Raw genomic sequence first — 23,237 nt, forward strand, 5'->3', positions numbered from 1 at the left:
GAAAAACGAGCCTTGTAACATCCGACGATCCCGGCTCCGTCATCCTACGTTTAAATGTGTGTTACCAAATAAATGAATACATTTCACACCTGTTCATGAATTTTTATGATGCCGGTCTGATAATAAACGAGACGTAAATATAGAGAGCATATAGAGGGCGCACGTCGATATGCGGAAGTACTTGCGTGACCTTTCCAAATTTTCACCGTGGCATGACAGCCTTCGGAGTGGACAGTACTGCCAAAGTTATATACCTCGGCGATCGTGTGGACGGAAGCGGCCACGACTAGTCATACCCTCTGCAGTAACTGTGACGAAGCGGGCACGACTACCACCTTACCCTCCTTCGTTCTGGAATCTTAGGTTTTGGTCTGGAAGTCAAGGATTATCCAAGTTAATCGACTGCGGTGTTTCACAGCCGTGCGCCAGCACTTTCGGCATGTTGACATGATCAGCTTCAAACTGACAGTCGATGGACATCGCTAGTATGGAGACTATGGACATTGACTCAATGACTGTGTTATGAGAGAGAACATGAAATTTAGGGTTCCACTGTGAAAATCGAAGGCAGCGATAGATCTCCAGAAGTACTGTACCGATGAACTGGAAGTAAATGGAAGGTTGGCTTAAAATTCACTTCATTGCAGATCGAAATCCACAGGAGTCATCAGTGCTGCAGTCTTACTAAACATCGATGCCCAGGCAGGTGAATGCCTTGGTACTCCTACTAGAGTCTTGCCCAGGAAATCTTGTCCCATTCGAAGACATGATTTGAGGATTTCTATGCAGAGCCAGCAGTGAAATCGTTCAGGTATTAACAGCTATTTTAACATTATAGGCCACGGGTGTCTTCGTACATACAGTCGCAGGGTTCTCAAAAATTTTTGAAGTAGGCGGAAATTCAGAAAAGTAGGCGGTTAGCTTCTGTGTGCAACCAGAATCATCCTGGGCGGGCGGGGTAGACAGTTCTGAGCAATTTCATGCATTCTTATACAGTGTATAAAAGGCTATTCCAACATACACACAGGGGGAGGGTTTCCTGTGTGCAAGAAATTTTTAAAATTTGAAGGCATTTTGGAGTAATTTCATGCATTATTGTACTGTACGGAAAGACCATTTCAGCATGAGAGTGTTAAGGATTATTTTTAAATTTGAAGACATTTCTGAGCAATTTCATGCATTCTTATACAAGTGTATAAAAGGCTATTTCAACATGCACAAAGGGGAGAGGGTTTCAGGGACGGGGTCCCCGTCCCTGTGTGTGGGCAAGAATTTTTTAAAGTTTGAAGACATCAAAGAGTTTATTCAATTCAATGAATTATAGGAACACAATTTTCAGTGATTTTAATTCACTATACTAATTTCACAATAAAACGAATCCGCGAGCTGATTATTGATTTTTTGCTGATGTTGAATATAATTGAAAATGAAAGCTAAATTTCAGTGTTCATGTTAGATAAAACCTCAAACTAACGACACTGAACGCCAGCCTGTACTACACCGTGTGTGTACAAAGCACCGGTAGTCAGTACACACAACGCGATATCGGTCGACCTGAAATTTGACACTGTGATCGACGTAGCGTTTCAAAAGTACGAAAAGTGAGACCAAGTAATTTTTGTTTATTTAGATTTGATCTAAACCTCCCAAAACCAACAGACAAAGTCAGAAAATCAAAGTTTTCGAGCGTCGACTTTCTCTTCCGCGATGCACACAACCACGGCCCCTCCACAAAACGCGATGTCGATCGACTTGAGTTGACATCGTGATCGACCATGGATAGATTGACGTGGCGTTTCGAAAGTATGAAAAATGAGACTCAGTAACTTGTGGTCGCTTTAGATTTGATCAAAAACCTACCAAACCCATCAGACTAGGCCCTACTCTTACGCAGAAAACCAAAGCTCTCGAGCGTCGACTTTCTCTTCCGCGTTTGAGCGAAACAAAAGTCGGCTTCATTCGGAAATGGTCGGCTATTCGCGGGCATAACGTAATTGTATGTTAGTCCAATTTTCGGCTGTACCCGATGTGAACGTCGGAATAATTCGGGCTGTGATCGGGCGAGCGAGGCTGACCTCGAGAGCGATTCCTAGTCACGGTGTACAGTACAACACGTTCGCTGATTGCGGTACTACAGTGATAGCTACAAGTTCACCGCGTAAATTGCTAGACTACATATAGCCACATCGGCACTTCTGAAATATTATCTGCGGCTTGCAAGACCACCAAAAAATCTAATTATTGTTATCAAAACCAGAATTTCCGGGCCAGAGAGCGAAACAGTGTTGAAAAGTAGCCGGCCAAAATACGAAAGTAGCCGGTCAATTTGGCCGGCATCCGGCTAAAAATGAACACGCTGCAGTCGCTTGTGGTTCGCTATGTACACTGCGATGGCCGCCGTGGTATGAATGCTCATACCACAGGTGCCATAATAGTATTGATCAACAAGCGACTGTGCTGGTACTGCATGTGTGTGCAATATCGGGGACAGTAGGTCATTATGTAGCCTAGCTCTGCGTGGCAGTGTTGTTGTGTGTAGCCCTGCGTACAGGTCTGTGTGTTACCAGCGTTATACGGCCTCCCACCACAGGCCATATAACGGGAGCACACAGCAAGGTACGCAGGGCTAGTCATTATGAAAACTCATTATGGCGGCAATGATAACTTGTGGTAGCGCCTACAAGGTACAATGCAGTATGCCTCCACATCATGCACATGGCTAGCTGTGGAAACGCAGCTATCTGTTGGCGGGGTAGGGCGTCGCTATACGGGTCAAAGGTCAACCCCCCGCCGTGGCACTGCTATGTGCCATGCAGATAGTGTTTTTGGGAATTGAAATCAGCTTCACTGATTTTCATAAACCTGTAGACACACTGTGATAGGGAGAAAGTATAGCCTACGCAGGAAAATTAAAAAGGATAAGCAAGCGTGAAATCATAAAAATTTGAAATGTTACAGTTCCAAATATTTGAAATTCCTTTAAAATGAGAAAATTGTCTATATAACAATTATGTCTGATTACTTCGGTGGCTCACATGTTGTTCAATAGTATTAATATGTACCGGTATGTATGTATGTACAGGGCTCGAAATTAACTTTTTCCCCTAGTAGTCCATTTGGGCTACCAATTTCTGAAGTTTGTAGCCCAGTGACAATGGCTGGTAGCCCATGCATATTTTAGTATAGGCATTTGTTTCATTAACAAGAGAAGAAAAAGCTATTTTTCAAGATTGTGCCCATGAAGTGAGTGAATTTGTTAGTTATTTGATGTGAATACATCACACCTTTATTACCCAAAGGAAACTGGTATAATTGACAACAGTGACACTAAAAAGGTTGGTGACCTATCATTGTATTGACGACCCGTTTCATTCTCAGAGTTGCATGCCAACTTTGATAGTCATCATGGCAATGACCACCACCTTCTCAGCAGGGCTAAAACAGACTATGGGCTTTCTGGGAAGGAGCTTGTTATTGATACATTTTGATCAAAATGCAATGAGAACATGTTTTCATTGACCATCATTTTCTGTGCCTGTCATCCAAGTACCGGTACATCAGTCGTCTTTGTAATTTGCAAAGCAAAGTCATAGACTGGCCTTCCTGTGCCAAGCTGGGTTTGACTGCAGAAAGTGGAAGACCGGACAAAAGTGAAAGACTGAGCATGGCACGCCAAGTACTAAATGAATTCATGTCCCTGGCTTTGGTAGTTGATGTGGGCTACCATTTCATGGACTTTGATAGCCCCACGGAAAAGTTGGTAGTCTGCGGACGCGGGACTACCGCTAATTTTGAGCCCTGATGTACCGGTATGTATGTATGCATGCATGTATGTATGTAAGTACCGATCTATATGATTGTATGTGTGCATTTCAACAGTTCCTACATACACATGTACTTACATATGTGCATACATGTGTAGCCGACTATTTTTGTCTACAGACAATAGTCTGAAAGTTACAATGACACAAAGTCTTTCCAAATTGGATACTGTGTAGATAGGAAAAAATTTGTTGTCCTGACAAGACAATTGTACATGGACCGGTGTTATGCATTGTAATCTCAATCATGTAAAACATTACAACCCTTGGTAGTTGTTCTTGCCTTTGACAGAATTTCTGACTGCATCAAGTGGGCTTAATCAACAGATAAGTGGCCATGGATATATTTCACATCACAACAGGGGACCATGAATGTCCAGTTTTACAGCTGTTCTATCAGCAAAGTTAAAAAACCATGGAGGCAAAAGAAAGCATGATGATAAAACACACTTGTCAAACAATACACTGAGGTAGCACACTGTGCCTCCCTGTACAAATTAATGTATTTACTCAACCCCTCATCAAACACTACAGTACCACAAAGTAATATACGATGTACCTTAACTTCAGTAACGGGCCAGTAGCTGTAACTTTTGATGATTTTTTTTGCCAATTTTGTTTTATACATCTATTTCAAATCCAACACCTCAAAGCATGTCAAAAGACCTACTATTTAGCTCGTTAATTTGCCATCTGTAATCTTGTACATGTAAAAATACTTTTTAGCTCCACTCTCAGCAAACGGAGCTTATCAAATAGGCTGATTTTCCATTGCCGTCATCCGTCTGTCGTCTGTCAACAGTTGCCATCTCCTTTGAAACCTCACGTCTGATTGCTTTGAAACTTGACAGGCAATTTACTTAGGTTGACCTCACTAAAGTTTATACATATATTGGTGAAATTTGCGTATTTGTATTTTTGAGGCATGTTTTGCTTTTTTGGTAAAACAATCATCTCCGAAAACCACATGTCCAATTGCTTTGAAATTTGATATGCCATTTACTTAGGGTGACCAAAGTTAGGTTTGTTCAAATTGCAATTTTTATCATTTTATCCAAAAATCTTGAAATTCTTCTTCAAACTTCGGGTCAGATAGCTGTGATATTTTATAGTTTATAGGTCTCTATTGATGACCTATGTAAGTTTTGTTCAAATTGTGCAGAAATATGCAAATTTTTATTTTTAAGGCAATGTTTGTCATTTCTGGTCAAGAACTTTGTTTCACCAAAACCGCTTGTCTTCCTGCTTTAATCATTGGTATGCAAGTTGATAGGGATGATCAAAATGTGATATATTAAACTATCATGAAATCTGCAATTTAGTAAGTTTTGTGCAATTTTTGCAAATTTTGGTCAAAAAATGTCTTTCTCTTAAACCTAGACATGTGATTATTTTGCTAATTGTTATACAGATTCCTACAGATGAACTACATGTGACATGTTGCAATTGTGATAAAATCTGTAATTTTGTATTTTTGGGGCAATTTTTGCAATTTTTAGTCTGATAGCTTTTATATTTGGTATACAGGTTCCAAGCAGTTGTTTTAATATGATATATTGAAATTTTGATGAAATCTGCAATTTTTTTGGGAGTGGAAGGGGCAATTTACCATTTTTGGTCAAAAAAATTGATTCTCCAAAACTCGCCTAATAGCTTTTTCAATTGTGTATTTTTGACATGTTCTTAGGGATGATCTTAATGTTGTATGTTCTAATTATGATGAAATCTTCAATTGTATATTTTTGCAGCATTTTGCCATTTTGCTGTCAGGCCACTGAAATGAGCTATCAAAGATTTCCACCTTCTTCATCAACGCATTTGTCAAAACTAGTTAATCTCAACATACCACAGTGGACCTATATTGGCCACTAGGTCGCTTGTTTTACATTTGAATTATAGCTGGCAGGAAAAGTAATGTGTAATATTAATAACTATACCGTGTTATTATGTAAAGAGTGAGTTGGCAAGCTGAATACTGTGAGTGAGTTGGCAAAATGAATAATATGTCTCTCAATATGCCTAAAGGGAGTAGAACACCAAAATGTAGTTGACAAAAGACATGTTAACAACAACAGGGATCAAAATATACATCAGAGAAAGTGGCCTTCTGATACAGGATATTATTTGATTGACATTTATTAAACAAGATGATGCAAATTAACTCTTTCAGGCCTGACTTTCTGGTAATTTACCAGAGCCAAAACCCTTAGGCCTGAAAGGCATGATAATATGAGGTTATTACGAAAATGCTGCAAAGGATGTACGAGGACATTGGCACAGCATATCTCCTGATGTGAAACGGAAGGCAAGGCCAATGTCCAAGCAAAATTCATGTGAATGAGCAAAATTTGAGCAAAATGCATGTGAAGTAGCACTCTGAATGAAAGTGCCACAACTCATGCTCCAACCTACATCATATAATGATGTTTGACATCCTAATAAACACATTACGCATACTAATAATGGCATTTGCAAATAGGTGGACGTTATGTCATCATATAAACATTACATAATCATCTGTTGATGGCAGCTAACCCTTCTCAAACAACATCTGATCATAAATTAACACTCTTTTAATATAAGAAGGCACCAAATCATCTAATAAAATATCCTTATATAAATAGTCATTACCTAATCATATATTGAAATTAAGTTATAAAATATAGGCCTTATCTCATAGTACATTACGTAATTACACTTGGCAAAATGATTGATATTTGGTCAGTATATTTACGTATATTGACGTATATGGAACAAAAAAATAATTGTAACGTATATCTTTGTATAATGTATAAAAAATCATACATAATGTATACCTTTGCAGAACAAGAGTGTACTTAATTCATATCCTCGCACACCAAGTTTACAGTGTACCGGTATACTTGACGTATTTGACAAATGTAGAGTATCAGTATACCGTATGTGTGTATATATTGTTGTATATCAAGCATTTTGCCCAGTGTTAGTATCATTTAATTATATATTAAAACTACCTAATCACATTTATTTTACAAACCATACCGGTACAGTAACAACTAACATTACCTTATCATATATTGACACAGGAGGATAATATAAAGGCATTACATAATCATGCATGAACATCGTCTATTCACATATTTGCATTGACTTATGATAAAAAAGCAATACCTACTTATACCATATATTAATTTCATGTAGCAATATAATGGTATTACCCAGTTTTCACAAGAATATGTGACAGGGGAGAATTCCAAGTACAGGGGAGAACACACAAGAGGCTGAGGGGAAGTGCCGAAGGGGTGCTCCTTCTCTTATATGGACAATTTTGAGAAATGGATGTGTACAATTGTGCAGTCTGGTGCAATCTGAGAAGCAAATACAATTTTTAGCTCATATTTGGTTTTATATATAAAAATTCCAAAAAGAGCTTATACCGGTATGATGAGTCTGAGTGGCGTCTGTATGTCTGTATATTTGTGGGTATGTATGTGCGGATGTATGTCCGTTACACACAAAGGCTCCCATACTGCCAAAGCTACCATCTCAGTATTTGGTGTACAGGTAGATGTAGGGGTTGAGATGTGAATTTGTTCAAATGAACACATCAGTGTCAAAAATGTGCAAATGAGGTAAGAAAAAGGGAAATTCTGCAAGTGTAGGAGTGGTGGCATGCCAGCATGCTACTCCACTGAGTTTGAGTCATTTCCTGTCATTGTTTATGAATTGTTACATATTAACAGACCTGCTCAAACTAAGGGACGGACTATTAGATCTTGGGAGGGGGTGGTCACAATGAAATTGTGAACATTTTTTACGCTCCCATATATGCATATGTATATATGCAAATGGGAGGTATTCGTATAAGGTGGCAAAATGGCTTCTGTGTGTATGTATGTAAGTATGCATGTATGTCTGTTAGTCCGTCCACATCAAAAACTCCTAAACCGTAGCACCTACTGTCTTAGCATTTGGTGTACCGGTACAGGTGCAGCTAGGGGTGGAGATGTGAATTTTTTCAAATGAGGGGGAAAAAAGGAAAAATCCTGCAAATGGCTAAAACTCAGTAAGCTTTGGTCAGATTTGGTTGAAACTTGGTATGCAGATTTCTTTAGGTATTCTAAATTACGTGTGCAAACATTGGGATGAAATTTGTATGTTTGTATTTTTAGGGTATTTTTTCCGTTTTTAGTCAAAAAATCTTGTTCTCTGAAATTGCTCGTCTGATTGCTATGAAACTTAATATTCCTGTTCCTCAGAATGACCTCAGTCATGCTTGTACAAGTTGTATTGATATTGTCATATTTGTAATTTTGGAGCAATTTTCCCAATTTTTGATAAATTTTTTTTTAATCCAAAAACTGCTCATTTGATAGCTTTGGTATTTGGTATACAGGTATCTAAGATTAATCTTAATATAATGTATTGAAGGTATGTTGAAACTGGCATTTTTTTTTTATTTTTGTGGCAATTTTTGCCTTTTTTGGTCAAAACATTTTTCTCCTAAAACTTTTGATCTGGTAACTTTGATATCTAGTGTACAGGTTCCTAGTGGTGAAAAAAGAATGTACAATGGATCGGATAAAAAAGATAATGTACCTCATCGATCTTCCAGACACCATCCCTTTGTCAAATGGTCCACCCCGATGTATTTTTGTGCACAATTAACCATGCAGTGTATTTTAGTTTAAGATGTCAAGTTAGGTAAGGATTTGAAAGGAATAGTCAAGTTCACCACAGTTTAACTTTATCTCTTGTGTCATCATCCTTGTGTAATTGGTTAAGTTTGTAAGTTGTTCCAGATGTGGATGTACCAGCTGTTCTGGAAGAAAACAATGTTTACTTTTACCTGTAGGGTTTCTGAGTTGATGATTGTATGTTGAAATTTCTCCATGTATCTGGTGTATGGGCAAAGTGTAAACATTGGTTGCATGTTATGTATTTCAGTCTATGTCAAATATTGTAAATGAAAAATCAAGAACAGTTTACTGTGTGCTTGTAAAAGATAACATATTTGTCAATACATAAACTGCCTTGCAGATTGATTGTCTTAAATATTATCACAGAAGTAGAAAAGGAAAAGAAACTAATCAAATTGCTGTAACATATTCACTCTCAGTGCCTGTATAGGCCTATACTTAACTATTTTATCATTACATTCAGCTGTTTGTTATATCTTTATCACTCTCCATGGGCCAAGGCACACTTGAGGTCAATGTCATCACTCTGTGCCAGTCTGTGTATGTCAGTCTGTTTGTATATGTATGTCCATGTTTCATACAATTGTTGACTTTTTTTGATAACTATATGGGAGCGAACAGTGATGTTGTCACTATTTTTTACAATTGTAAATTTCTAAATAATTTTTTTTCCAAATGAGAAAAGCTGTGCTAATTTTTTTTCTGAGTAAATTTTCAGACTCATAATTTCTTTTAGTTCGATGCTGTCTGAGGATACAATGTACATCCATATCACTAGCGCAAATAAGATTGCGTGCTGTAACTACAACATACATATGGCCCAGTGATTTATATTGCTGATAGATTTCGCGAAATGTTGCAGATCATCTTTTGACAAGCTGAGAAGCTGTTTGCAAGAAATGTGGTGAAATTTCAATATTATTTGTGTTTTTAGGACAATTTTTGCCCTTTTTTGATCAAAACATCTATTTCTCTGTGGCAGCGTGTCCAACTTTTGTCAACTTGTTTTTCTGGTTTAAATATTTCTTGTAGTTTTTCTGGTTGTACTGTGCAGAAATCATTGTCATAACATTGAACGTAGAATTTTCCTCCACTGAACAGATAGAAACAACATTTATTGTTGATCTTTGGTACCCATACTGTTATGTATCAATTCTGATCAAATGTGAGCGACACCGTATAATTGCGGTATTTTTTCCCTGAGTAAAATTGTTTAAAAGAAACACTTGGATTGTTGGTGCAATCTGTGAAATGAGGGATGTTTCAGTTTATTTTGTACAAGGTAAAACATTGAAAATGACATTTAACTCTGGTATTTTGATTACAGTTTTTGCACAATCAGTGTTTCAGTCACAATATTCAACCAACAAACAATTACAAAACATTTTGTACCTGGTAAAGAACAGTTCTCAGTATGATGAAGATTGTAGATAATAGAATATGCAGGAATGGCAAATCTGCAATCTCACTGTGTCATTTGCAAAATCTTGCATTTTTGAGGACCAATAATCAGGATCAGTATTTTTTTATCTATTCATTATTTTGTTTGAACTTTGTAGATTTTATAGCTGGAGAAATGATCTTGCCAGCCATACAATTTCTCCAGCTGCCGGCTCCTAATGAAAGTCTGTTATGGGGTACATGTATGATTTTAGTTTTTGTTCATCAGATCTAATTTGGTGGCCAGGCTGCTACTTTGTTGTAAGTGTCTTAACCTGTCTATTCATGCACATATCTCAGGCATTCTTAAGGGAGTTTACTCTGAAAACAGACACAAGGATAATTATTCACAAGGGCATTCATATGCATGTAGCTTGTATATCAAAACAATTTCATATGCCCTCCCCCTGAAAACACATTCCATACATGTACCGGTATATGGCAAACCTTTATTTGAATTCAACTGCAGTATACCAAGATATGCATAACACGATCGGAACAAATTTGAGATAACTGGATCTTCATATTTTTCAAATTTCTCAAAAGTGTTAGGTGCCCTATAGCTCAATGTTAAAATGTTACAAATTACTCATAAAAACAAGTGTAACTTCAAAAGAAAAGCAGATGAGCTTACATTTGCAGATTAACCCTTTTCCTGCCAGGCAGTATCACTTCCCAATCAGCCAAGTCAGTAAAAAGCAGTATTGAGCCAAAACATGACGTATTTTCACCCACTTGGCTTGGTCGGTTATAGCATCTTTTGTCCAAAAAAATCAAGTGTACAGTCTTTATGTTTTCAACAGCCTTCAAATGTACAGTATTTTGTTAAAACACACCATATGGAATATGTTTTGTTTCATTAATTTTAACCATCTTGACCTGGTGGTGAAATATGGACTTGGCAGGAAAAGGGTTAAACTGATGTTACTTCACTAGCCAATAATCCGAAATTCGTTAAGATTGTATTTCATATGGAAAATCAGCTCTATACTTTTTTCCACCACTATGATGATTGTTTTCAGTGAACGTAGTTTTTAGCTCCCATTTGCCATACATATATGGCAATTGGGAGGTTATATGGTTGAAAAAAGTCTGTATGTGAGATGTCTGTCTGTATGTATGTATGTATGTATGTATGTATGTATGTATGGATGTCTGTCTGTCCAACGCAAAAACTCCAAAACTGCTGCACGTATAAAGCTGATTTTTGGTGTAGTGATGCCATATATGGTCTAGATGTGCCGTTGTTAAAATGAACTTGTTAGTCTCATGGATATGCAAATGAGGTAGAAAAAAGGGCGAAAATGGTCAAAAATCAATAACTCAGGAACTACTCGTCTGATCATTGTCATATTTGGTTTTTAGGTACCTTAGGCCCCATTCATTCAAACATATAGATTTGGTGTCAATATTGGCTGCTTTCTATTTTTAATGAATTTTTTTCTCTATTTTTTTTGCCATTTCAGTATTAAATTGTTTCCTCTGAAACCAATGGTCTGTTCGCTTTAAAATGTGGTTTGCAGGTTTCTTGTGATGACCAACAATAAGACTCATCGAAATTATGGGAAAATTTGCATATTTGTATTTTGGGGCAATTTTTGCCATTTTTGGTCAAAAAAAATCTTCTTTGAAACTGTGTATGCCATTACTTTCTAATTGGATGTGCAGGTTCCTAGGAGTGACCTGAAGATGACTCGGTGAATTAAAGGCGAAATTAGCAAATTTGTGGTACTTTTTGCCATGCTTTCAAATTTGGTACACAGGTGAAATGTAGTAGGTCATTCATTTAAAGTCAAGTACTGCCAATGTGAATGAGCAGATTATGATTGTGCTGTTCCAGGCTGAGGTGTTATTTATAGGAATGATGCAATGTTAGACGGTAATTGATATTTAACTGAATTTGACTTACATTGTATGTAACTCTTGTACTGTATAAACCCTATCAATTCACCCAGAAAAAAATAATTAATATGATTTTAAATAATTCAATTAATTAGGAAATCAACAAAGCCTAAATAATTTTAGTGTAGAATTATTAGAAAGTTCAACATTTTTGACAGTTCATAGTGAAATGTTTACCGTTTTGGATGATGAAAACATGTAAAGGCAACTTTCCTGAATCCCAACTTTGACATATTCTGTACCGTCATGTATTGTTCTCTGTATGTTATCTAAAAGAAATTGCTCATAATAGTTTGTCATGATAGGTTGGCCAGATAAAGAGAGATAGAGAAAGTTCTGATTTCCAGTTGTGGTCAACTTGATAAGGATTAAATAAAATTACATTACGAGGAAAAAAATAGAGTGGTCAATTAAAAGAGTGGTCAAAGTGATAGGGTTTTATGGTAAAGCTGGGCTATAAGATTCCTCATGTTCTATTTATAGCAATTATGCAATCTGTGTAAACAGTGCAATGAAAGAGGTACATGATTCCCTATAATGCTTTTGATGACATTGAACTTCTTAAGTTGCAAACATTTGTCTTTTCAGTGTGCTTTCTCTGAGTACGTACAGTCTCAACTTATTCAACAGAACTTACTTGCAATGTTAATTTGAGAGTTAAAATGTGCTTGTTTAATAGGATGAAAATACTGATAAAGATAGCAAGCTGAAGATTCTTTATAACCTGACAGATATGCTGTTTTTTTTGACATAATCTTGATAAGCAAGGCATGTTTATTTTAATTAGAATGTAATTAACTCTTGTTCATATTGTTATAAGCAGTAGCACCGGGTATCAAGTTGAACAAGCTGATATTGATAGGTTGGGCGGCTGTTGGAGGTTAAAAGCTGTAAAAATGTATGTATGTATGTATGCATGTCTATCTGTCTGTCTGTCTGTCTGTCTGTCTGTATGTATGCATGCATGCATGCATGCATGCATGTATGTATGCATGCAATGTATGTATGTATGTATGTATGTGCAGATGTATGTCCATCCACATTAAAAACTCCTAAACCGCAGCACCTACCATCTCAGTATTTGGTGGACAGGTGCACCCAGGGGTGAAGATGTTAATTTGTTCAAATGAATATGCCAAAGTCAAAAATATGCAAATGTGGGGGAAATAAAGGAAAAATCCTGCAAATTGCTAAAACTCTTTAACCACTGGCCAGATTTGGTTGAAACTTGGTATGCAGGCTCTTTATAGTGACTTTAGTTACATTTCTTCAAATTGTGGTGAAATGTTGAAAGTTGTATTTTTGGGGCAATCTTTCCCATTTTTTGTCAAAAAATCATTTTCTCCCAAAGTATTTGTTGGATTGCTTTAAAACATGGTAGTCTTGATCCTAGGGTTGTTTTCTGTCAGATATGTAAAAGTCATTATGAGATGGAGCATTTCATATTGCTGGGGTATAAGATTAATTTGGACTTACAATGGAATTTTCGTAGTAATCAACCTGTAAGCATGTAATGTCATGTGTGTACTAGTACTTAGTATTTCTGTAAAATGGGAGCACAGTGTCATTGACACTATTTTTCAAAAAACCCGAACCAACTCCTTGACATGAAACCAACACAATCTTACGTCATGGGGACTGTGTCATCAGCAACGACTTGTTTCATCAAATAGCTCAGGTACAACCTTGCACTGACAGAACACTTGGTATCAAATTGAACACTGACAATTGCCCCTTTCCAACAAACACACATAAGAACTTGAACATAATTATTCCACATGTGTGCTTACATTTCAGAATATTCAAAGATTCTTGTAGTAAAGAAGTCTTTTTACAGCAAGTTCAAGAATCAAAACGAGATGAAATAAGACAGAGATAGACAGGCATTTTGTAGAACTGGTTTCTGTCATCAAGATTACACATGGAGGAAATGCAATTCAACCGTTAAGCGTGTGGTATAGCGTTTTTGAATGATAGAGATCCAACAGTTCACATCAGGACATCAACAGCTATTCATCCTCTGTAGTAAAGGCTTTTGCTCATAAATGGTGGCTCAAAATTCATGAGGACACATACAGATCAAAAGCGTTTGACCTCAGAGTGAGTAGAACAATTTTGCACATAATGGAGATCTCAAAATTCAAATGAGGGCACATACAAATGAAAAGATTTTTGTCTACAAAGTGTGTGTGGTAAGAGGTTTGTTCACAAACTAACTCTCATATACGAATACATACAGATGAAAAGACATTTAAGTCAAAATGTGAGTATAGGTTATGCACGTAGTAGAGAAGTCAAAGTCAATATGAGCATGTATACGAAAGAAGAGCTGCTCATCTGCAAAGTGTGTAGTAACAGCTTTGGTCAAAATAGAGCTCTCCAAAGTCATATGCAGACACATAAAAGTGAAAGGCCTTTTGTCTGCAACGTGTGTAGTAAGGGCTTTGCTCACAATGGAACTGTCAAAGTTCATATGCCGACAATTGAAAAGCTTTTCGTCTGCCAAGTGTGTAGTAAGGGCTTTGCGCAGAATGGACATCTCAAAGTTCATATGAGGACACATACAAATGAAAAGCCTTTTGTTTGCCAAGTGTGTGGTAAGGGCTTTGCTGAGAATGGAACACTCAAAGTCCATATGAGGACACACACGAATGAAAAGCCTTTTGTCTGCCAAGTGTGTGGTAAGGGCTTTGCTCACAATGGAAATCTCAAAATTCATATGAGGACACATACAAATGAAAAGCCTTTTGTCTGCAAAGTGTGTGGTAAGGGCTTTGCTAAGAATGGAACTCTCAAAATTCATATGCGCACACATACAAATGAAAAGCCTTTTGTCTGCCAAGAGTGTGGTAAGGGCTTTGCTGAGAATGGAAAACTCAAAATTCATATGAGGACACATACAAATGAAAAGCCTTTTGTCTGCAAAGTGTGTGGTAAGGGCTTTGCTCACAATGGAAATCTCAAAATTCATATGAGGACACATACAAATGAAAAGCCTTTTGTCTGCCAAGTGTGTGGTAAGGATTTTGCTCGGAATGGAACTCTAAAAGTCCATATGTGGACACATACAAATGAAAAGCCTTTTGTCTGCAAAGTGTGTGGTAAGGGCTTTGCTGAGAATGGTACTCTCAAAGTCCATATGAGGACACATACAAATGAAAAGCCTTTTGTCTGCCAAGTGTGTGGTAAGGGCTTTGCTCAGAATGGAAATCTCAAAATTCATATGAGGACACATACAAATGAAAAGCCTTTTGTCTGCCAAGTGTGTGGTAAGGGCTTTGCTCAGAATGGACATCTCAAAATTCATATGAGGACACATACAAATGAAAAACCTTTTGTCTGCAAAGTGTGTGGTAAGGGCTTTGCTCAAAATGGAAATCTCAAAATTCATATGAGGACACATACAAATGAAAAGCCTTTTGTCTGCAAAGTGTGTGGTAAGGGCTTTGCTCAAAATGGAAATCTCAAAATTCATATGAGGACACATACAAATGAAAAGCCTTTTGTCTGCCAAGTGTGTGGTAAGGGCTTTGCTCACAATGGAAATCTCAAAATTCATATGAGGACACATACAAATGAAAAGCCTTTTGTCTGCTAAGTGTGTGGTTAGAGCTTTGCTCAGAATGGACAGCTCAAAATTCATATGAGGACACGTACAAATGAAAAGCCTTTTGTCTGCCATGTGTCATGCCAGGCTTGAGTATGTTAAGGCACGGCTCCCGCAAGGGCGCCCTCTACCAACGAGTGCGTTTCGGTTTTACTGGCTAAATGATCGGCACATCCTTCCATATTAGTCAAACTTTGTATATGTATTTAATAAAAAACGACTCGGCAAAATCGTATTATGTGATAAATCCCAGAAATAGTTAATTCACTAAATAACGGTATTTTTTGGTTCAAAAATGGTATTGTCTGTTCGAGCACAGAATCCAGCCGGTAGACTCCCCCATATCCTGTAAATAACCACACTGTCTGCGTTGACCCCACTTTCCATCACTATTGCGACCAATACTGTAAGAAATTTCGCCCCCGTAATAATGACTCGCCACAAAATATCAGCTGACCCTTGACGACGACCTCCATTACGAGCGTAATTGGGGTCAACCTGTGCCTGCACTTGCTTTCTGGGATAAAAATTTGCCAGCATGATATAGACAAATATGTCAATATAATATTCAAATCAGCGATTTTAAAAAAATAACAAGTTTAGCGGCTGGATTTTGGCATTTTTCTTGTCGTAATTTGGGACTCTAGCCGGCCCGGGGAATCCCTGTGCAGTCCCCTGAGGAAGCCCATCCAGGGACCACATACAATGCTTTATGGGTAGGTACAGCTGACTGTATCCTAGTAACGAGGCGGTCGCGTCCATTTCAGCACGCATTCAGCGATCGCGTCGGTCTGAGAGCAGTTCTGGAGATTGTTAAAATACTCAACCTTGCTTTTGTTTCTGACGGTTTTTAGCGACGAAGTTACGTAACTGAGGAAGCTTATAGAGTTGGGAGAGGCAAAATTGACGTCATTTCCGTCAACAACATCCGTAAAACTATTTTGTCACACCACGTGATCAGTGTTATCTAACGACTATAGCATACCATTCACGCTGCACACTCACTATCAGCGAAAATACCAGATCGTGTTGAATTGACATTATAATTGAACTTATGAGCGTACGTGTGAGTGTATTGGCTTACATGAAAATGCGATAGACAATGATGTATCTACGTTAGAACGTCCATGCTCGATCAAATTGTTTTTGTTCTGTCAGTGTAAATTACGAGATTGGTGGATGTTGACGGACATCTTGCGTGCGTTTGGTTCTGACAAATTGACATGCATGTCGTTTCGATCTCCTTTTTACAGTGCAGGGGAGAATGAATTACGTTCCTCATGGGTTTCAAATGTGTCAAAAAAATACGAAATTGTGAATGGATTTACGATTTCGTTAGTAAAATTACGAGCGAAAATTTCAGCTTCCCATTTCATCGGCGCGACCGTGCAAGACACCTCAGTCTCCTACTACCTCCATGATCACATGTTGTACCACACGAACATGAAAGGCCGGCCTCTGAAACACTCAGTGTGTAAGCGTGTGGAAATTTGCGTAGTGTTTTTTCTCATTTAATTTGGCAAATTATTAGCAAAAACCTCAATAATTCAAGGTAACCCTTTCTTCTCAATCGCTTCCTGGAGTTTCAAAGTCATACCAACGAAAATGAGTGAAAAATTTCGATGCAAAAATCATGCATCGGCGAGAGCAATAAGCGTAAGCATGTAGAGACTGAGAGTATTCATACAGAAATAGCCCATGATTCGAGCTTGGTTTTCCTGTTTTTCGTTTGAATTTTGGCCAAATAGTCGCTTTTTAGCGGGTTTTGAAATTTTTAGAGCATCTAAAAATATTAAAATGACTTTCATCAACAAACGAAATAAAAAAGTAAGAAATTAGATTATTTATCTGCAAAATAAAAATATTTTTGGCATGCTGAATCATACAGCTAAAAAGTGAACAATCAATGTTTTGGACGAGTACATACGTGTGAGTGATTTTTCGCGGGGATTCCCCGACCGTTCATTGCTGTGACGCTCGAATACGCTGTCAGTTTCTGCACAGTCCCTCTATAGAGGGACTGTGGTTTCTGTGAAACGGGATGAGATTTTCTTTCAGGCGAGGCGTTTCAAGTTACTCTTGAGAAAAGTTACTTATTTATCAGTTGTTTTTTTACTGTTACATGAGACATGTTTCTGATTCAATCACTTGTTGACATGAAAAACAACGATATTTAGTACTCTTTTTCAACAGACTTTTAGTAGTAGCCGCGGTACAGCCCGGGGGTACAGCAGTCAAAATACTATCGTTTTCAAACTACATTTTGAGTAAACTTTGTAAATGAACATTCTGAACCATCGTGTAATATTATGCTTGGAATTTTGTTGCTTTTGAGGTTTATTCGTGGTTTTTTGTTTCTTTCCATCATCAAACATTGACAAGTAAGCTTGTAAAACTAGCCTTAAATCACTTAAATTAGAATTATGTGTTACTTTCTGGTTTTGTAATATGTAAAGAAATAAATAGTTTGATTTATTTTGATCCTTTCCACTTATTGGTATTTTTTTCCTGGTTTCAAGTTACTAATATATACAATCTTAGAAAAAATGAAACGATCTACAATCTTACTAGTAGTAGTAGTGGAAAAAATGAAACTATTGATTTAATAAAAGAAACTTATTGTGACACAGTTCAGTCATTTTCATAACTCTGGTTCAAAATTCAGTGTGCTATACTCATATCTTGGCAGTGCTGAACTCTTCTGTCATAGTATCTGCAATTGAAGAATTACTTCACATAGAATAATTTGTAAATGTAAATCAGTGCTGTTGAAGATTATTTAATTGTCAGGGTGTTGCCAAATCTTGTGTGTATATAAGTATGTCCGGTTCTGAGATGAGCTGTATTGGCATACAAAAGGAATTTGTTAATAACTGACAATTTAATTAATACAATCAATTTTGAAATTTACTCCAAACTTTTGAGACTGAATTTGTAACTTTACTACTTTGCCAAATCTTGTGTGTATATGAGTATGTCCGGTTCTCAGATAAGCTGTATTGGCATACAAAAGGAATTTGTTGATAACTGACAATTTAATTAATACAATCAATTTTGAAATTTACTCAAAACTTCTGAGACTGAATTTGTAACTTTACTAAGAATGTTTGGAAGCTAGAGAGGAAACAGACATACCAGTGTGATGGGCGGACCAGAAAGTCCATGGAAATCAAGCAGGTTGTTCTTACATGAACATTGCTGTTTGGTGTGTTGATTTGTAACACACTATGCTAACATGTTTCAACACCCAAGGAAACATTTGCAACTTTATAGTCAATGCGACATATTAATAAAATTATTTTAATTTTGTATTGGAATATTTCAAAACAATGTTGTGATCATCGCATTCCAGATAGCTGTTATGAGTAAGCATGTGTACTTGGCTGAACCGATCAAGTTTCTGCAAAAAATCATTTCACCATCAATGACAAGCTAAAGAGACGTCTTTAATAAATGTGTCCATTCAACATCCAAAGAAAATCAAGGCTATCAACGACACAAAGAAAGTTTGTTTAGAGTTATATTTTCGTTTTAAGCTACAGTTCTTTGATGCAGTGTGGTTGTCTGGCAATCCATCATCACGGCAGATGTAGTGCATGCAATACACAGTCCACACTGTCCAATCATGCGCGCTTGTTTTCCTGTTATAATTCAATTGGGTCAGAATTTTGTAGCAAGGAACATACAAAATCTTGCAGAGAAATCAATTTGGATGATCTATGTTGATCTATGCAAATTCCAAGTTTGATGGACATGTGAAAATTATGTTTTTTGCCTTCATGTACAAGATGGCATGGTTACCAAGCTGGACGCTCACTGCTAAAAAAACAATAGGTTTTATTACAGTTTCACATTTCAACCTTTTCTTTGCATCTTTCTCAGCAACATTCCCCAAACCTCTCTCCTTGCATCCCTACCGCTAAATATACTGAGGAGCACAGTGTCATATCATTGACGCTATTTTTTGTACATGTCGTGAGTAGTCACAACCAGTTGTTGCAAAACACCCCTGTCTGTCCTTGAAGAATGATGGCAAAAACAAGTGGCGGGCTATATCAGGGATCAACCTGTGTTGATGGCGGCAACCCCGGGCGGCAACCATGATGGCATAGCCACAATACCCTTCGTCTTCGATATGTATAAGTCTTCGTTGGCTCTTGATATGCTAATGACAGAAACAGTGAAGTTGGCTGACATAAATAGCCGTTCCAAATCTCCCGTTTGGGTCTTTTGCCCACGTGAGCTGAAGCCTCGAAGGCTATACTCACGAGTACTCGCACACAATACACGTCGGCAATCCGGTTGAATCACGCTGAGCGCGCGCGCGCTCGTGGAAACATGAATATTTAGTAGTGCAAATTTGCATATTCATTAGAAATTTCTCGAGCCTCGCCTTAACGTACTCGAGGGGCTTTGCTGAGAATGGACATCTCAAAATCCATATGAGGACACATACAATTGAAAAGCCTTTTGTCTGCAAAGTGTGTGGTAAGGGTGCCCAGAATGGACAGCTCAAAATTCATATGAGGACACATACAAATGAAAAGCCTTAGGTCTGCAAAGTGTGTGGTAAGGGCTTTGCACAAAATGGACATCTGAGAGATGTGTGATGAGGGCTTTATTCAGATAGACTTTAAAACTACACATGGGCATACAAGATGAAGACCTTTATGTCTGCAAAGTATGTGGTAAGAGCCTGGCATAGAATGGACATCTGAGAAGTGTATGGTAATTGTTTTTTTTCAGATTGACAATCTAAAAATCCACATGGGCACACATACAAATTTAAAGCCTTATGTTATAAAAATTGTGTTTTAAGCACTCTGCTTGGAATGGATGTCTGTTAATTTACCTGAGGACACATATACCGGTAAATGAAAAGCCTATTACCTTCAAATTTTGTTGTAAGGGCTTACAGAACGGCTACATCAAATTTGACATGGGCATCTCTATAGAAAATGTTATTCTGTATGCCTGAAAGCGATTGTAATGACTTTGCTCGGAATTGAACTGTCAAGTGAGGACACATACAATTGAAAAGCCTCCTGACTTCTAAGTGTGTGGTAAGGCTTTGCACAAAATGGACATCTGAGAGATGTGTGATGAGGGCTTTGTTCAGATAGACTTTAAAAACTGCACATGGGCATACATACAATTGAAGACCTTTATGTCTGCAAAGTATGTGGTAAGAGCCGCATAGAATGGACATCTGAGAAGTGTATGGTAATGCTTTTTTTCATATTGACGGTCTAAAAATCCACATGGGCACACATACAATTTTAAAGCCTTATGTTATAAAAATTGTGTTTTAAGCACTCTGCTTGGAATGGATGTCTGTTAATTTACCTGAGGACACATATACCGGTAAATGAAAAGCCTATTACCTTCAAATTTTGTTGTAAGGGCTTACAGAACGGCTACATCAAATTTGACATGGGCATCTCTATAGAAAATGTTATTCTGTATGCCTGAAAGCGATTGCAATGACTTTGCTCGGAATTGAACTGTCAAGTGAGGACACATACAATTGAAAAGCCTCCTGACTTCTAAGTGTGTGGTAAGTCTCTGCTCAGAATGGACATCTCACAATTCACATGGTCACACTTACATGTACAAATGAAAAGGGTTTTACCTGCACACAATGTGGTAAGGACTTTGCTCAGAATGGAAATGGGTGATTGCAAATCAAAAGCCATTTGTCTGTAAATTCTGCAGTAAGGGTTTTGCGCGGAATACACATCTCAAACTTTACATAAGGTTACATGCAAATGAAAAAACATTTGTCTGAAAAGTGAGCATCGTAAAGATCAGTAAAATTCGTGATGCACACAAACAGCAAGCAAAGTGAGTGGCAAGGGTTTTGCACTGAGTTACATCTCAAACATCACATGATTAAGTCTCATACAAATAAGAATGCGTTTGTCTGCAAAGTGTGTGGTGGGGGTCAGAATGGAGTCTGAAACAACTCACTCTCTGCAATAGTAAGAATGGATTCTGAAAGTTCATATCAGGTCACAGACAAATAAAAAGCACTTTGTGTGAATGCAATCTGTGCTATAGATGTGATTTTGTTCAAATGATGTTTGCATTGCCCATATTATGTAAATAAGCTTAAAAATGAAAAAAATTGTCGAAAATTACTAACTCAAGAACCGCTGTTTTGATTGCTTTTAAAATTAGTATGCTAGTACCCTAGGTGGATCTTAAACAGTTTTATCAAATCATGAAGATATCTATAATTTTTTATTTTTGCTGAATTTTTTTGGTTATTTTCCTCATTTGAATTAATTCTTTATCTATGAAACTGCCTGCTGAATTGCTCTCAAATTTGGGTCGGATGTTACTTAGCAAGGTTGTTACTTTTCTAAATTGTTTTTTTCTTAGAAGTACCTTGTGTATATAAAATAATGTACCTTATGATGTATGGAACTTGTATTGGTTATAGAAGGTGAAGGGAAAAGATAAAGGGATAACAAATGTAAACCAGAATTGTTTTTATACAATCGGGTGAACTGTACAGAGGGGGCTTTACAGGCAATCATAAAAGGAGTATGGAAAAACGTTGATTTAGTGATTTTCTATCCCTGAGGTGTGACAGTCTACAGTTTGTGTACTTAATCTTTTTAAAGTTGTTTGTTGTAACATCATCAATGACGTGTTCATTCTGGTTCAAATGTATTATTACAGGCATGTCTTTCATACATGTCATACCATGGAAAGATGACCATTAGACTGCACTCTAAGTGAAGTCATGATTTCACCAATATGCTTTCTCATTCAGACCTCCAAGTTTTAAGTGAAGTATATTATTGCTTTTACATGTTATATTGGTTCTAATAATTATATATAATCCCCCCGTATTCCGAACGAGTGTGGCTGCGTCGCGGACGAGTGATTCCCCGTGTAGCGGCCGTATCCCTCCGAGCCGTAGGCGAGGGGGATACGGCCGCTACACGGGGAATCACTCGTCCGCGACGCAGACACACGAGTGAGGAATACGGGGGGATTATATATTTATCACATGCATAGACCCAGTTTTCCGTGAATAAACCTTCCAGGAATGATATTACTGGGAAAAAACGAGAGGGAGTATTTTACAAGAATTCATACGCTTGTGTTATGCGGTCGTGGCTGGGTCACAGCTGACTTGACTGCGGTCAGCTCAACATGTCGGGGCTGCTCCTATGGATAATTAGCGTCTCTCGTAGGGCTTTTTCTGTGCGAATCAAGCGGAAATAGGAAAGACTATGGATTTTTAATGCAAGGTATTTATTTGGTACTTACTATAACATCAATTTTAGTGAAAATCATTCATAAAATTATGGGACGTACAAGCGGGACGTCGCGACACTCAGCCGCGGCTGGCGAGAACGGGTTATTTTGTCAATATTCGAACATCATTCAAATAATTCTTCTTTGCAAAGTTTGTATGAAATTTTCAAAATTAACAATTATTATGTTTTACGAAATTGTCAATTTAATATTTTACGAATAAAATGAGCGTGTTTAAATATAATGAAGAACAGTGTTCGGCTCTGACTCAATCGGTAAGACAACATACAAGCAACGAGTCTTTCTTAGCTCAGACGCGAGACGACGGAAGTTCAACAACAAGGTACAATACAGGAAACGTGATGCACAATATGCATGGACAAAACAATAGCTTGCACCTTTAAATGCACTGATAACATTGTGAACTCGTCGCTCTTGAAAAATATAATAGCGTTTCTTCTGATGAGTCTCAAGTCCGGAGTATCGTCATTGCTGTCAGAAATAATGTACGCTCTT

General features: G+C 37.5%; 1 protein-coding gene across 1 annotated transcript; it reads left to right on the plus strand.

Moving 5' to 3' along the window:
- Positions 1 to 204: 204 nt before the first annotated feature.
- On the plus strand, positions 205 to 20,533 carry LOC139129509 (zinc finger protein 227-like). Its single transcript, XM_070695146.1, has 2 exons — positions 205 to 811; positions 13,640 to 20,533. Exon 2 carries the CDS (start codon positions 14,082 to 14,084, stop codon positions 15,438 to 15,440), a length of 1,359 nt encoding a protein of 452 aa, XP_070551247.1. The 5' UTR covers positions 205 to 811; positions 13,640 to 14,081; the 3' UTR covers positions 15,441 to 20,533.
- Positions 20,534 to 23,237: the final 2,704 nt, after the last annotated feature.

The sequence above is a fragment of the Ptychodera flava genome, chromosome 3 (genome assembly GCF_041260155.1).
Source record: "Ptychodera flava strain L36383 chromosome 3, AS_Pfla_20210202, whole genome shotgun sequence".
Classification (NCBI taxonomy): domain Eukaryota; kingdom Metazoa; phylum Hemichordata; class Enteropneusta; family Ptychoderidae; genus Ptychodera; species Ptychodera flava.